The sequence below is a fragment of the Kockiozyma suomiensis genome (assembly GCF_038497685.1).
Source record: "Kockiozyma suomiensis strain NRRL Y-17356 unplaced genomic scaffold V2V93scaffold_8, whole genome shotgun sequence".
Classification (NCBI taxonomy): domain Eukaryota; kingdom Fungi; phylum Ascomycota; class Lipomycetes; order Lipomycetales; family Lipomycetaceae; genus Kockiozyma; species Kockiozyma suomiensis.
The window spans coordinates 610175-623333 of record NW_027117671.1 but is presented as its reverse complement, the minus strand read 5'-3'; the positions used below and the strand labels follow the sequence as shown (position 1 = coordinate 623333).

General features: G+C 43.0%; 6 protein-coding genes across 6 annotated transcripts; 3 read left to right on the top strand and 3 right to left on the bottom strand.

Moving 5' to 3' along the window:
- Position 1: 1 nt before the first annotated feature.
- Positions 2 to 1466, bottom strand: V2V93DRAFT_391593 (major facilitator superfamily domain-containing protein; the record flags this gene model as incomplete). The annotated part of the gene is made up of 5 exons (XM_066912448.1): positions 2 to 69; positions 124 to 777; positions 833 to 1073; positions 1134 to 1321; positions 1355 to 1466. 5 exons carry the CDS (start codon positions 1464 to 1466, stop codon positions 2 to 4), a joined length of 1263 nt encoding a protein of 420 aa, XP_066765428.1.
- Positions 1467 to 1977: 511 nt separating this feature from the next.
- V2V93DRAFT_266228 (uncharacterized protein) lies at positions 1978 to 3951 on the bottom strand. The gene has a single exon (XM_066907161.1). The coding sequence runs from the start codon at positions 3575 to 3577 to the stop codon at positions 2057 to 2059; it is 1521 nt and encodes a 506-aa protein (XP_066765427.1). The 5' UTR covers positions 3578 to 3951; the 3' UTR covers positions 1978 to 2056.
- On the top strand, positions 3841 to 7455 carry V2V93DRAFT_380808 (uncharacterized protein; the record flags this gene model as incomplete). The annotated part of the gene is made up of 4 exons (XM_066912074.1): positions 3841 to 3945; positions 3999 to 5376; positions 5431 to 5831; positions 5887 to 7455. 4 exons carry the CDS (start codon positions 3841 to 3843, stop codon positions 7453 to 7455), a joined length of 3453 nt encoding a protein of 1150 aa, XP_066765426.1.
- Positions 7456 to 7961: 506 nt separating this feature from the next.
- V2V93DRAFT_267103 (uncharacterized protein) lies at positions 7962 to 10603 on the top strand. Its single transcript, XM_066907162.1, has 3 exons — positions 7962 to 8389; positions 8438 to 9258; positions 9319 to 10603. The coding sequence occupies exons 1-3, from the start codon at positions 8059 to 8061 to the stop codon at positions 10261 to 10263; spliced, it is 2097 nt and encodes a 698-aa protein (XP_066765425.1). The 5' UTR covers positions 7962 to 8058; the 3' UTR covers positions 10264 to 10603.
- A 363-nt stretch (positions 10604 to 10966) lies between these two features.
- Positions 10967 to 12356, top strand: V2V93DRAFT_371081 (Phosphotyrosyl phosphatase activator). Its single transcript, XM_066910422.1, has 2 exons — positions 10967 to 12018; positions 12077 to 12356. The coding sequence occupies exons 1-2, from the start codon at positions 11128 to 11130 to the stop codon at positions 12287 to 12289; spliced, it is 1104 nt and encodes a 367-aa protein (XP_066765424.1). The 5' UTR covers positions 10967 to 11127; the 3' UTR covers positions 12290 to 12356.
- On the bottom strand, positions 12304 to 13142 carry V2V93DRAFT_371075 (U6 snRNA-associated Sm-like protein LSm5). Its single transcript, XM_066910421.1, has 6 exons — positions 13031 to 13142; positions 12899 to 12955; positions 12794 to 12832; positions 12695 to 12722; positions 12570 to 12633; positions 12304 to 12511 (listed from the first exon to the last, which is right to left on the bottom strand). The coding sequence occupies exons 1-6, from the start codon at positions 13056 to 13058 to the stop codon at positions 12461 to 12463; spliced, it is 267 nt and encodes an 88-aa protein (XP_066765423.1). The 5' UTR covers positions 13059 to 13142; the 3' UTR covers positions 12304 to 12460.
- Positions 13143 to 13159: the final 17 nt, after the last annotated feature.

Here is a 13159-nt window from a genome sequence, read left to right as displayed (position 1 = left end):
TTCAAAACACTCTATTAAACTTCCAACCAACCCGGTGTACACGACCTGACCAATGAATAACAGCAGCAACTGCCGTAAGCACAGCAGCGAAGATCATCATTCCGATCCATTGGCTGTTTTTACTGGCATCTGCTATGATCGCTCCTCCAATGGGAATACCAGTCAGAGCCGCTATACTGGCTACCGCGAACGATAGTCCAATTCGAGTACCAATGTCTGTCACAGGCGAAATCTGGGCACAGCAAGCGGGACTGACCATTATAAAAGTTCCTGAAGCCACACCGTAAAATATCGCATACAATATCAATCCAGTCAATCCTCGAACAGGAATCCACAATGCAAGAGTCATGATTGAAGACATTAACAACCCTGCTGTGTCGACATTATATTTGCCCACCTTATCGCTGAAATAACCATTTACCACTCGAGTCACCGCACTACTTGCGTTTAGAATCGACACCAGATAATTCGCCATGTCCTCATCTACACCACGGTACCGTGCATACGAAATCATGTAATTGAAAGGTATGAGAACGCCCCAGTACCCAAAAAAAATTGCAGCAGTTAAAATGTTGAATTCCGGGTCTCTAAAGTGACGAGTTACGTCGCTTAAGCGTAAGCGGTGAAGTCCACTTGGCTTGACGGCAGATTTAATGGTCAGGTTGGCGAATATTAGTAGACCGCCAATTAAAAATGCACAGGATCGCATTGTCCAACCAAAAGAAGTATGCACTGAGAGACGACGAATCAAAAATGGGTAGACTGTGGTTCCAACGCCTTCAAGTTCGCGATATTAGCCATGAATAATTGGAGGTTGAAAAAAAAAACGTACTTGATCCTGATGAGGCAATTCCCATAGCCAAGCCTCGTCTTCGCAGAAAGTGAGTAGGAACAGACGATACCGCACTATAATACACGAATGCAGACCCTACAGGCGCAATAATTCCTTGACAGACTAGAATTGCACCGTATGAGGAGGATATCGACGTCATCATCAACCCCAGTACTTGCAATATTGAGCCAAATAAGAGCGGATATCTTGGTCCTATCATGTCAAACAGACGTCCGGCAAACTACACGAATTTGTCAGCGGTGTCATTCAGTTTTATCACGGGATGAAGGGGTTAGCATACGAATCCGCAGAAGTACATCAAACACACGTTTAAGGAGCCGATCCAACTGATTGTAGAATCTGAATACTGAGATAACTGATGTGTCTTGTAATAATCTTGAAAGACTCCGATAGCGTTAGTCCAGCCATAAGCACAAAACATGCAGGCAAAAGCTCCAGCGACTGTTAACCATGCCGTCAGGCCTCCTTCTGAATATATGTGCTCCTTTTTGTCTGACGCACTCTGAGGGTCTAAGGACAGCTCGAGCTCGCCTTCTAGCTTGATTTCGTCCTGTTCAGCTTCCTTCCAGTTACCGTCTATAAGCTGCGGGTTGCCGACATTGTGACTGCTCATGTCTTGAATATTACTTTTCGCAGGTACACTACCGGACTGATTATATACCGCAGTGAACGCTACTGCGGTTGGATATTCGTACAGAAGCAGATGTTTCGTCTGAAATTACCAACACCATAAGACACAGTTCATAACTCAGCTATAGTCATAACCGACCCACAGAAACAGGGAAGGCTCATCTTTTTTTGCCGATAAGAATTTATCCTGGACCGTGCTTCGAATTGAGCTAGCTCTATACGCGAGCACCCGTGCGCTTTCTAATATAGACGTCTCTAGCGACTAAACCCCCCTCCCCCCGACCTGTCTGTTCTCAACCTTCAGTCATAGTTTCGGAGTTTTTTTTCATATGTTTACAGCTGCACTTCTTTGAACCACCGACAAACGGAGCATCAATCTGCACATGGACCATAGTTAAATATATAAATGAACTGTTCGCGGGATGATATCAAATGTTCGGCCCTAACCCACAACTCAATATAACATTATATGTAGGTGGAGCAGTAATTGCACACTTAACCGCTTAATTAGTTTGAGGATATCTAGCATTACTATTTACACACGAAGCCGATTGTATGCTCTATAAGTGTCTTTTAAAAATCATCTTTTCCGATCCATACACGGTCGTCCAAATACCTTCTCAAAGGTTTGGGTATCCAAATCGCTTGTCTTTCAGCATCATAAAAATTCTCCAGTATAGCGACAATCACTCGCGGAACAGCCATAGCCGTGCCATTTAATGTATGAGCATGAGAGATTTCCTGGGTAGCGTTCCGAACACGCGTGTGAAGTCTTCGGGCCTGGTAGTCCGTACAGTTGGACGCTGACGTGACTTCTCCCCATCCTTGTCGGCCAGGCATCCATGCTTCAATGTCGTACTTCTTGTATGCCGATGCTCCTAGATCCGTGCTCGGCATATTAAGTACACGGCAGTGCAGACCAAGATCAGACATGATCTCTTCTTGTAGATCGCGCAGCTCTTCAAGCATGGCCTCTGATGTAGTCGTATTCAAAGTTTCTGATTCTCCCGACTCGGATCTGCCTGGCACCCACGCAAAAAGTTCGACTTTTGTAAATTCATGCACGCGATAAATTCCACGCGTGTCTCGACCATGCGCACCGGCTTCGGCACGGTAACTTCGGCTAACTCCCGCGACTTTGAGTGGCAGCTCTGCTGCGCTAAAGATCCTGTCACTGGCCCATCCTGCCAAAGGGATTTCCGCCGTTCCGGTTAGGCATAAACCGCCTTCTTCTTGAAATTCATCGCCTGCAGCACCTCCGGCAATAGTCAAGTTGTAGATCTGCCGTTCGCCATCTGCATCTCGCGGGCGAAAGCCACAGGCCATGGCATACTCTCGTCGAACAACCGATGGCGGCAGCATTACTTTAAAACCTTTTTTACGGGCCTTTGATAAAGCAAATTGAACAAGGGCTTGCTCGAGTAATGCGCCGTCTCCTAGTAGATAGTAAAAAGCGTGACCCGATATTTTGGATGCAGTTTGTAAATCGATGATCCCTAGCGCCGTTCCGATATCCACATGATCTGGCCTCTTCTCATCATAGTCTATCGGCACTATAAAGTTGTTGTCATCAACCACTTTTGCAGTACCAATCGGCGGGGGCGGACAGAGGTACTTGACTACATATTCCTCGCTCACGGGGCAATCAGTTGGCAATAAATTCGGTACAGAATCCATTAGATCTCTAATTTTCACCTCCAATCCCTCAATCATATCATCTATCTCAGTGCCAATTTCCTTCAACTCCATTAATCGAGTCAGTATCTCAGCCCGGTTTTCTGCCGAGCATTTTTTGATCTTTCCCTGGAGTTGCTTGCGCTCGGTATAAATCTCCGTTCGTCTCGCGCGACACGAGTTAGCTTCTCGATAGAGGTCGATAATAACTGGAATAGACTGAGCCACCGCAGGGAGGCGACGTCGGGTGCTGGATATAATGTAGTCTTGGGAGTTGGCAACGAGATGCTTGAGGTTGTACTGCGGATGCGCAAGGTGCTGTGATTTCGTAGCCGGTGAAGCAATCTTTTGGCGGATGCAAGAGGCAGAGAATCGCCTAATTGACCTGCTCAGGAAACTGGCAGGTCTCAATCCTTGCATTTGCAAATATACTCAAAAATTGAAGGTGCTAGTTGAAATTTGCATACTAAAATATTTAGCTTTATTCGAGGAGATAATCAGGAGGTATAGAACTTGGTGCCCAACCGAAACCTGCGGCTCACTATCGTGAAGCCGAAGTTAGCTACTTGGGAGAACCAGAAAAAAAAAGCTAGACTTGCTTTGTTCAGCTTACAGCTTACAAATACGACACGAGCTTTCTAGGTTGATTGGCAAACTACTTCTGGATTATAGGTTTGTACAATATGGCTGAGAAAGACTCTGGACGTCATCCGGATTCATCGTTCAACGATCTGTTGCAGCCGGTGTATCAGGGCAAAGGTCTGACTGATCCTATAAAAACCGCAGAGGTAAGTACTTGAGAAACAACTGCGCTTATACAGCACCTAACGGCAACAACTAGGATAAATGGCTTCTATTGCCAGCATTTCTGAAAGTTAAGGGCCTGGTTAAGCAGCATTTGGACTCGTTCAACTATTTTGTGAATGTCGACATAAAGAAAATCGTCAAAGCAAACGAACGTGTTGTCAGCGATGTCGACCCTGAGTTCTACCTAAAGTATCTTGATATCCGCGTTGGAATGCCTCAGCGCAGAGAGCAGAATAGCTTGAATACAAATATACATCCGCAAGAGTGTCGGCTTCGTGATCTGACCTACGCTGCGCCTGTCTTTGTGGATGTTGAGTATACTCGCGGAAAGAAGATTGTGATTCGTAAAGGATTAGAGATTGGGCGAATGCCAATCATGCTGAGAAGTGCTCGATGCGTTTTGACTGGCAAAGATGAGAAAGAAATGGCAAACTTAATGGAATGTCCTCTCGATCCTGGTGGATATTTCATTGTTAATGGAACAGAGAAGGTTATTCTTGTTCAGGAGCAACTGAGTAAGAACCGAATTATTGTTGAAGCAGATGAGAAGAAAGGAATTTTTCAAGCGTCAGTGACAAGTTCGACTCATGAGCGGAAATCTAAAACATACATTCTCACCAAACACAGCAAAATTTATTTGAAGCATAATTCGATTTCGGAGGATATCCCTATTGTCCTTGCTCTCAAGGCTTGCGGTATTCCATCTGATTTTGAAATTTTGCAGCTTGTGGCCGGTGCCGACTCTCGCTATCAAGAAGCTTTCTCGATAAACATGGAAGAATGTGCCAAGCTCAATATTTTCACGCAACAGCAAGCGCTGGAGTACATTGGATCAAAGGTCAAGACTAGTCGCCGCCCCATGAGCCCTAGGCTCACTCCATTGCAGGAAGGCCTGGAAGCACTTGCCAACACTGTTATTGCTCATATCACAGTCAATGATCTTGATTTTAGAGAGAAGGCTATATACATGGCGATTATGACTCGGCGTGTTTTAATGGCCATGGTTAATCCACAGCTCGTTGATGATAGAGACTATGTAGGCAATAAGCGATTAGAATTGGCCGGACAACTGCTTTCACTTTTATTTGAAGACTTGTTCAAAAAGTTCAACTCGGATTTTAAGACGAGTATTGATAAAGTCTTAAAGAAGCCGAATAGAACAAGCGAGTTTGATGCGCTCATGAATATTACAATTCACAGTAATAATATTACAACTGGCATGAATCGGGCCATTTCTACGGGGAACTGGTCCCTGAAGCGATTCAAAATGGAGCGTGCAGGTGTAACTCATGTACTGAGTAGATTGAGCTATATCAGTGCATTGGGCATGATGACTCGTATCTCCAGTCAGTTTGAAAAGACTAGAAAAGTTTCAGGTCCTCGGTCATTGCAGCCTTCACAATTTGGAATGCGTAAGCGGAGAGTTTTTTCACAGTCATCTTGTATTTTGCTAACGTTATTTACAGTTTGCCCTTCCGATACACCTGAAGGTGAAGCTTGTGGACTAGTGAAAAATCTAGCTTTAATGACACATATTACTACCGATGATGAGGAAGAGCCGATAAAAAAGCTGGCTTATGTCCTTGGAGTTGAAGATATTTCTACAATCACTGGTCATGAGCTGCATTCCCCTGGAGCATACGGAATCTTTTTGAACGGAACATTACTCGGAATTGCTCGGGCGCCAATGAAATTTGTTACCCGTTTCCGAAACCTTCGCAGGAAAGGACGAGTGTCTGCTTTTATTAGCTTCAACATTAACCATCATCATAAAGCTGTTCACATTGCGACCGATGGTGGTCGGATCTGTCGACCGCTGATAATAGTTGAAAAAATGAAGTCTTTGGTACTACCAAAGCATATAGAGGTAAGCTCTTGCTCTAGCGAAGTGAAAGTAGCCATTAATTCTAATTTTTTCTAAGGCTTTGAAAGAAGGACGTATGGCATTTGATGACTTTTTAAAAAAAGGGATAGTTGAATATCTTGATGTCAACGAAGAGAATGATTGCAATATTGCAATTTACGAGCATCAGATAAATAATAGTACAACTCATCTGGAAATCGAACCATTTACAGTACTTGGTGCCGTGGCGGGATTAATCCCATATCCGCATCATAACCAGTCTCCGCGAAACACATATCAGTGTGCTATGGGTAAGCAAGCTATTGGAGCGATTGCTTATAATCAGCTCCAGAGAATAGATACGTTGCTGTATCTTATGGTGTACCCTCAACAACCAATGGTTAAGACGCGCACTATTGAGTTGATTCAATATGACAAGCTTCCTGCTGGACAGAATGCCACAGTTGCTGTGATGAGTTACTCTGGATATGATATTGAAGATGCACTAGTTCTAAACAAGGCATCAATTGACCGCGGCTTTGGCCGATGCCAGGTATTGCGGAAGAACACGACTACCTTGAAGCGCTACTCCAATCAGACCCATGATCGCTTAGATGGAATCAAAAAGGATCAAAATGGAGACCCGATATTTAAGCATTCTATTCTTGAGAATGATGGTTTACCGGGTGTAGGAGAGCAAGTGTCTAGTGGCATGACTTATGTTAACAAACAGGTGCCGACTAATGCCTCCGACAGCATGCTTGGAGCACCAGGTGGTCCTATTGAATCCTATGAAGACTACAAGGACAGTCCAGTAGTTTACAAAAATCCAGAGCCGAGCTATATAGACAAAGTCCTGATAACTGCATCGGAATCTGAACAGCCTCTTGTGAAGGTTCTTCTGCGCCAGACACGGCGTCCTGAGCTAGGAGATAAATTTTCGTCTCGTCACGGACAGAAAGGTGTTTGCGGTATCATTGTCCAACAGGAGGATATGCCATTCTCAGATTCTGGAGTGTGTCCTGATATTATTATGAACCCTCATGGGTTTCCTTCTCGTATGACTGTTGGTAAAATGATTGAGCTAGTGTCTGGTAAAGCGGGAGTTCTTGATGGTTCTCTGCAGTACGGTACTGCTTTTGGAGGTAGCAAGATCGAAGATATGTCGAAGATTCTGATTGAGAAAGGATACAGTTACTCCGGAAAGGACATGCTAACTTCAGGAATCAGCGGCGAGTGTCTGCAAGCATATATTTTCTTTGGTCCTATCTATTACCAGAAATTAAAGCATATGGTTCTTGACAAAATGCATGCGCGTGCTCGCGGTCCGCGAGCAGTATTAACTCGTCAACCTACGGAAGGTCGTTCGCGAGACGGTGGTCTTCGTTTGGGAGAGATGGAACGTGATTGTCTGATTGCCTATGGTGCATCGCAGTTACTGCTTGAGCGTCTCATGCTGTCGTCTGATGCCTTTGAAGTCGATGTCTGCAGTGTCTGTGGATTGATGGGGTATAATGGATGGTGTACAACTTGCAAGTCGGCCAAGAATGTTTACAAGCTTACGATTCCGTACGCTGCGAAGTTGTTGTTCCAGGAGCTGTTATCGATGAACGTCGCCCCACGTCTGAAGCTAGATGATGCATTTTAAGATTTTTGGGAACTTATTACAGTAGTACCTAATGCAATAAAACATCTACTCAACATTTTTATCTACTTTGTTATTATAGAGGCAGTAGTAGGTCGCATTTCGAGGTCAGCAGTTCACGAGTACACGTGATTGATTTTTAATAGCCAGCGAAGAGATATCCGAGACTACGAGGAGACCCAGTAACAGGCCGGAAGAGAGCTGAGCTGAGAATTGTTCAGCATGCTATCGATTCAGATACAGCAATACTCTTGCGAGCAGTCTTTACCTCAAAGATCCACAGCCCGTATCCTTAACGACGGCGCATCGAAGACACTGAAACGGCGGGGCAAGGGCAGTCATACCACTTGCGTCACACAATTGCCTCGTGCCACCTCATGTCTTCTGATATCATCTCTTTCTCCCCTGTAACTCATTTCTATAGCACTCAATAATACCAATTTCCCCTCTGTCATATAGTATTTCTGTATTTTGTGCCACTTCTGGACTGATCATGTGCGTTCTGATCCTTGCGTCAGCAAATCTCCCCATTCACATGTGATACTGACTAAACTCAAGAGCACCCTCAAGCTTACAGACCATAAGCAAGAAGCACTCCTTGCCGATATGTCTGTTGCCTTGTCTGATTCCTTGCCGTCCGATGAAGGCGCCGAGTATTCTTTTGTCATGCCTTCGCGCGATCTTGACTCTTCGATCTCGAACTCGTTAGATCAGGACCTTGATCCCCGCGAAGAGGACCTGGAGAGTGTGATGACTGAAATGTCCATTATTGGTGACGACGAATTCAGCGACGACATTTCGTCATTTAGCGTTGGCGGTTTCTCGGAATCTCAATCCGAGCATGCAGACAACGACACCGACTCTGAGAATTATGTAGCTGACTCGACTTCGGCCACTGTGATGACGCCGTCGCCGAGCACTACTGCAAGTTTCAATGGTAAAAATTCACCGACCAGATCTGTACATTCTGTGCTGACGCAGACAGGCACACTCGTTGGCGATTTACCAAATGAGAATGCAGCGGATCGTGATCCATCTGTCGAATCAGCTGCCTTCTCAATAATGGAACATTCCGCTGACGGGGTCAAATCTACACATTCTTATTTTCTTTCTATCGCAAGTGTTTTAAACGACTGTATAATTTACTTTTTATACACTATCCGTACTTTATGGACGTGGACTTTTGGTGCTCCTACCGTTGTGGTCTTTACGGATGCCGAAGATCTTATTCTGCCAGAAGCGGTACAGAATAAGATTCGCAACATGTATTCTACCGCCACATCATCTGAATTTATTTTGTCAGATTTCTCGATCTTGCGTCTTGGCTTGACATTCCTCTATTCATTGGTCACTGTCAAAAGCCCATGCTTTATTCGTTACGAAAAGATCTCTCAGACCGCCAAAGGCGTCCTTATGTTTTCAGTCTCTGGGACAGATCATACACTTTCTGAATCTGAGGTTTTCCGGTTGCAATTAAGTAAACGAGTTTTTCCCGATCTTGCTATATTTTACTTCACTGCAGATGCACCCAATGCGAGATCGATTGAGCTAGCGCAGAGTTTGGATATTTTTCGAGATGAGAGCATGGTCTCTGTATTTGCGATATACGAAAAGTCAAACTCGGTAATTGACCGGATCGGTCCTGCTACATTTCCCTATAGAACTGCCAAACGACCTGCATGCTGCAAATTTTCGTTTTCTGAATTTATTCAGATCACTGATAGCGAGCTTCTTGCAAAAATGTTAAAACCTGATCAACCTAGTGACGAGGTCAGAGACTATAACACTGAACAGATAAACAAGCGGGTAAACTAATTTTGGGTTATATAGTAGCATTAATCAAACTCGATTAACAACTGCTTTTAGGACAATATACTTATTTCCTTGCTTTCAGATGTCAATACAACGACTACTATTCGTATTCTTGGGATATCGATTATGACCCTTGGAGTCGCGGCATTTTTCATCACTGCTTTTACAGAAGATCATGATTTCAAATTTCATGTCAGCCAAAACAATATTCTGGTCAAGGCTCCTAGATCGATCTCTATTCCGTCTCCCTTCTGGTCGTCGCACGTTAAAGTTGATAACTTTGATGTACAGACTGTGCGAGAAGCTTATGCGGTCACTTCAAAGCCGAGAGCTTATACAGTCGAAAAGGCTTTCAAGGAATCGACTTTAATTACTGTAAATCCCAAGGATGCTTGGGGCACCATCAATGTGACTCTTGAAGTCTATCTTGGATCTCACGGTGTCTATACCAAGCGCTGGTACCTTGTGGATTTCGAAGCAAAGACCCAGCCTGCTGTTATATCGGCTAATCAATTTAATCATGCCTTGTCTGATTTTAAAGGCGTATTCAGTCATTACGGCAAAGTATCGCATGGCTTGCTAAAAGATGGTGCGAACAAGCTGAAGACAGCGACAGCTGACTTGGCTCAGGAGCATGGCCCTACTATAAAATCCTGGCAGCAGCAGGTGTCCAGCCATGGTGGTCGCGCGAAGAAGTACTCTGAGGAAGTCATCTACCCAGAAATCCAGCGTGATTGGGTTAAAATGGTTTATCTTGCCAAAGAGGCGGCCCATGGGTCAAAAGAATTGAGCACAAAGGTGGCTGAGAAATCTCGCGATTGGGCAATACGATCCCATGAAGCGGCAACGCCTCGAATTTCACAAGCAAGTAGAGATGCAATTAACTTTACTAGTGATTGGTCCAAGTGGACTGGCAAAGCTATAAAGGATTTTTTGCTTGAGCAGCAGATTAAAGCTTCAAAGAATGCAAAGAAAATGTCCAAGGCTTGGTTTTCATGAAACCGAAATTTCCTGAACACATTTCAATGACGCAATTGTTAAGAGGTTTGATTTTGGTTGATCTTTTAAGGTCTATTGCCAAACTTTTGAGGGGTTTGACGTTTTGATTTGATAATATGAATGGCGTTGAATGGCTAAAGGTGTTTTAGGTGTTCTTTTCTAATACTATCTGCTACTTTATGGTTTTAAGAATTTGATCTATTTGTTCCTATTTGTTTCTACTTGTTCCTATTTGTTCCTATTTGTTCCTATTTGTTTGTATTGGTTTGTATTGGTTTGTATTGGTTTTCTTAGTAATAAACTCCAAATTTGATATTACAATGTGCTGAGACAGATACTCTATATGATCTAATTCTAATGTCAGAGCCAGACAGATCCACTTTTGCTCTTAGTCGCAACTAAGAGTGTGATTTTGCTGTTTAAGATCTTTACAGGCTCTGAGTAAGTATAACGGTCGACTTGAGTCTTGAAAAATATAGATCCATTTTTTAAAATGTTAGGTTACAATTCTTGCTGATAATCTCAGTATCAGATGCTTTTGATTCACTACTATGTTTCTAGTCATAAATCGTACTAATCAAGAGGAGTCTGTACTACCAAGCTTAAAACCGATAGACAAAATCTAAAGGCAATCCCAACTCAAAGGAAATGTAGAGATTATTGCATCAAGTTCTCGGAGATGGTAGTTCCATTGGGTAAGGGTGTATGGTAATTCCTGAGCAGTGTTTGGTACTGATGAACTGATGAATACATTTGATAATAACTTTACAGTATACTCAATCTGGCATCGATCTGAGTATTTTCAGACCCATTCTTTCCGACTCGCAAAAAGTCTTACGAGGCCGATAGTGAAAAGAAAGTAATATGACTACAGTAAAAATAAGTCCTGATGCCTATCGGGAAGTATTTTACGCGTTATCTAAAGATGCATCATTCAGTTTACCAGAGAAGCGAATTCATACAGGCGATGATTTGAAATTTTTCAAGTCAACGACAGCTTTTGCAAGGATTCAGTTTTTACTTGCATATATATCTGATTGCGTATCTGAACTCGAGATACCCAGGTCAGAGGAGGATCTTTCAAATGGTATCGAAGGCATAATTACAATCTTAAAGAAACTCGATAGTCTAATCGACGAAGTTGCCCCGATTACAGGCCCCCGAAGGTTTGGCAACCTGGCATATAAAACGTGGTATGCAAAAGTTGAAGAGACGATTGATCCATTGATATCTCAGCTGTTAGAAAAAAAGAACGTCGTACAATCAGCAAAGATCGAACTTGCTGCTTATCTGATGGCTAGTTTGGGATCCTTGCAGCGATTAGATTTTGGTACTGGGCATGAGCTTAGTTTTCTGGCTTTCTTTGGTGGTTGTTTGTTTTTAGGATTATTGGATTCAGATACCGGAGCCTCTATTGAAGGAAAAGAAATATTGTGGATATTTACTCATTATTTCCAAATTATCAGAAAGGTTGTCAAAAAGTATACTCTAGAGCCGGCAGGAAGCCACGGAGTATGGGGCCTAGACGACCATTTTCATTTGCCATACATTATTGGATCTGCGCAGCTCAAAGGTGTTGAAGAACGGCACGAGAGTCAAGATCAGAGGAAACATGCAGCAAGATCAACGACAAAAAGACCACAAGATATGTCTATATATGGTATGCCACGACCTTCTGCAGTCATGAATACGCAAATAGTGGAAGACTTCAAATATAGAAATATGTATTTTGGGGCGATCGCTTTTATTTATGATGTAAGCTTAACGTCTTGGCAGATTCTTGATTCTTTGCTGATCAACGTTTGCTCTATAGGTCAAACGAGGTCCCTTTTTCGAACACTCGCCAGTCTTATACGACATCTCAGGTGTCCAATCATGGGCTAAGGTACATTCAGGGCTGCTAAAGATGTATAGCGCAGAGGTTTTGGGCAAATTTCCTGTCGTCCAGCATTTCGGATTCGGCGGCGTGCTTTATCCATGGTCGCCACTTGAATTGCCTGCCAAACCGCTGCTTGCAAATCAGTGAGAACTGCGCGAGATTGCAGAATATATATGTAAATAGATTGTATATTATTAATTTTTTTTTCCTTTGATTAAAGTTGTATAACATTAAATCGTACAAAACTTCTCAATGAATTTTTTATAGTACATTGTCGGCGAGCTATGCATCGAGCGGCGAATTTTATTATCAAAAATTCTATTCTTCGGTGGCACCATTCTCGCCGCTTGGTTCTCCTCCAGGAATAAGCTGTAATGGAATTGTCAGATGATGGTCTTACGAGTTTGGTGCTAAGGATATACGATACCATGCAGATATTATTGCCATTCAGTAAGATCTTGGAAAGATGTGTTTGGTTTCCCAGCGCGTCGCTATTATGAGTTCTGCTTAATTATTTGTCATTTCTTGAGTGTTTGCTTGTTGTCAACTTACTATTCGGTAACATCGGAAAGAACCATGTCTATAAAAGAAATTGTCTCATTAGTTCACTTGCAAATGCCAATAACTCGAACCAAAAGAGATGCTTCTTACTGACAAAATCGTCAAATCCAAGTAGAGTTCCGCTAAATTCTGTTATATTGAATTATTAATCCTGATGATCAATCTAATTCGGCCAATGACTTCCTGCTTTCGTACCTCTGTCGGTTTTCATGACGACCCAAATCCTTGATCCCACGCACTTATCCACCAGTTCTGTCGCAAAACGCGTCAATTACCAACATCAAAAAGCAGATAAAATTATTCCTAAGAAGCAGAATCTTTACGTACCTAAAGGAAGTAGTTGTGAAGTAGCCATTGTTTGTATATCAGATGACAGCTACGATTGATTTATCGAGAGCCATGTTCACTTCGTCAGAATAATGAGACCTAACCCTAAACAATAGAAAACTCCCAAAG

Bases quoted from the DNA above. Each gene is read 5' to 3' on its own strand.
- V2V93DRAFT_266228 (XM_066907161.1), bottom strand. From the start codon at position 3,577: ATGCAAGGATTGAGACCTGCCAGTTTCCTGAGCAGGTCAATTAGGCGA.
- V2V93DRAFT_267103 (XM_066907162.1), top strand. From the start codon at position 8,059: ATGTCTGTTGCCTTGTCTGATTCCTTGCCGTCCGATGAAGGCGCCGAG. The intron at 8,390-8,437 runs GTAAAAATTCAC...TGACGCAGACAG, and splicing joins CACTACTGCAAGTTTCAATG to GCACACTCGTTGGCGATTTA. The intron at 9,259-9,318 runs GTAAACTAATTT...AACTGCTTTTAG, and splicing joins CTGAACAGATAAACAAGCGG to GACAATATACTTATTTCCTT.
- V2V93DRAFT_371081 (XM_066910422.1), top strand. From the start codon at position 11,128: ATGACTACAGTAAAAATAAGTCCTGATGCCTATCGGGAAGTATTTTAC. The intron at 12,019-12,076 runs GTAAGCTTAACG...TTTGCTCTATAG, and splicing joins CGATCGCTTTTATTTATGAT to GTCAAACGAGGTCCCTTTTT.
- V2V93DRAFT_371075 (XM_066910421.1), bottom strand. From the start codon at position 13,058: ATGGCTACTTCACAACTACTTCCTTTAG. The intron at 12,956-13,030 runs GTACGTAAAGAT...GTTTTGCGACAG, and splicing joins TTCACAACTACTTCCTTTAG to AACTGGTGGATAAGTGCGTG. The intron at 12,512-12,569 runs GTATCGTATATC...ATTCCATTACAG, and splicing joins ATGGCAATAATATCTGCATG to CTTATTCCTGGAGGAGAACC.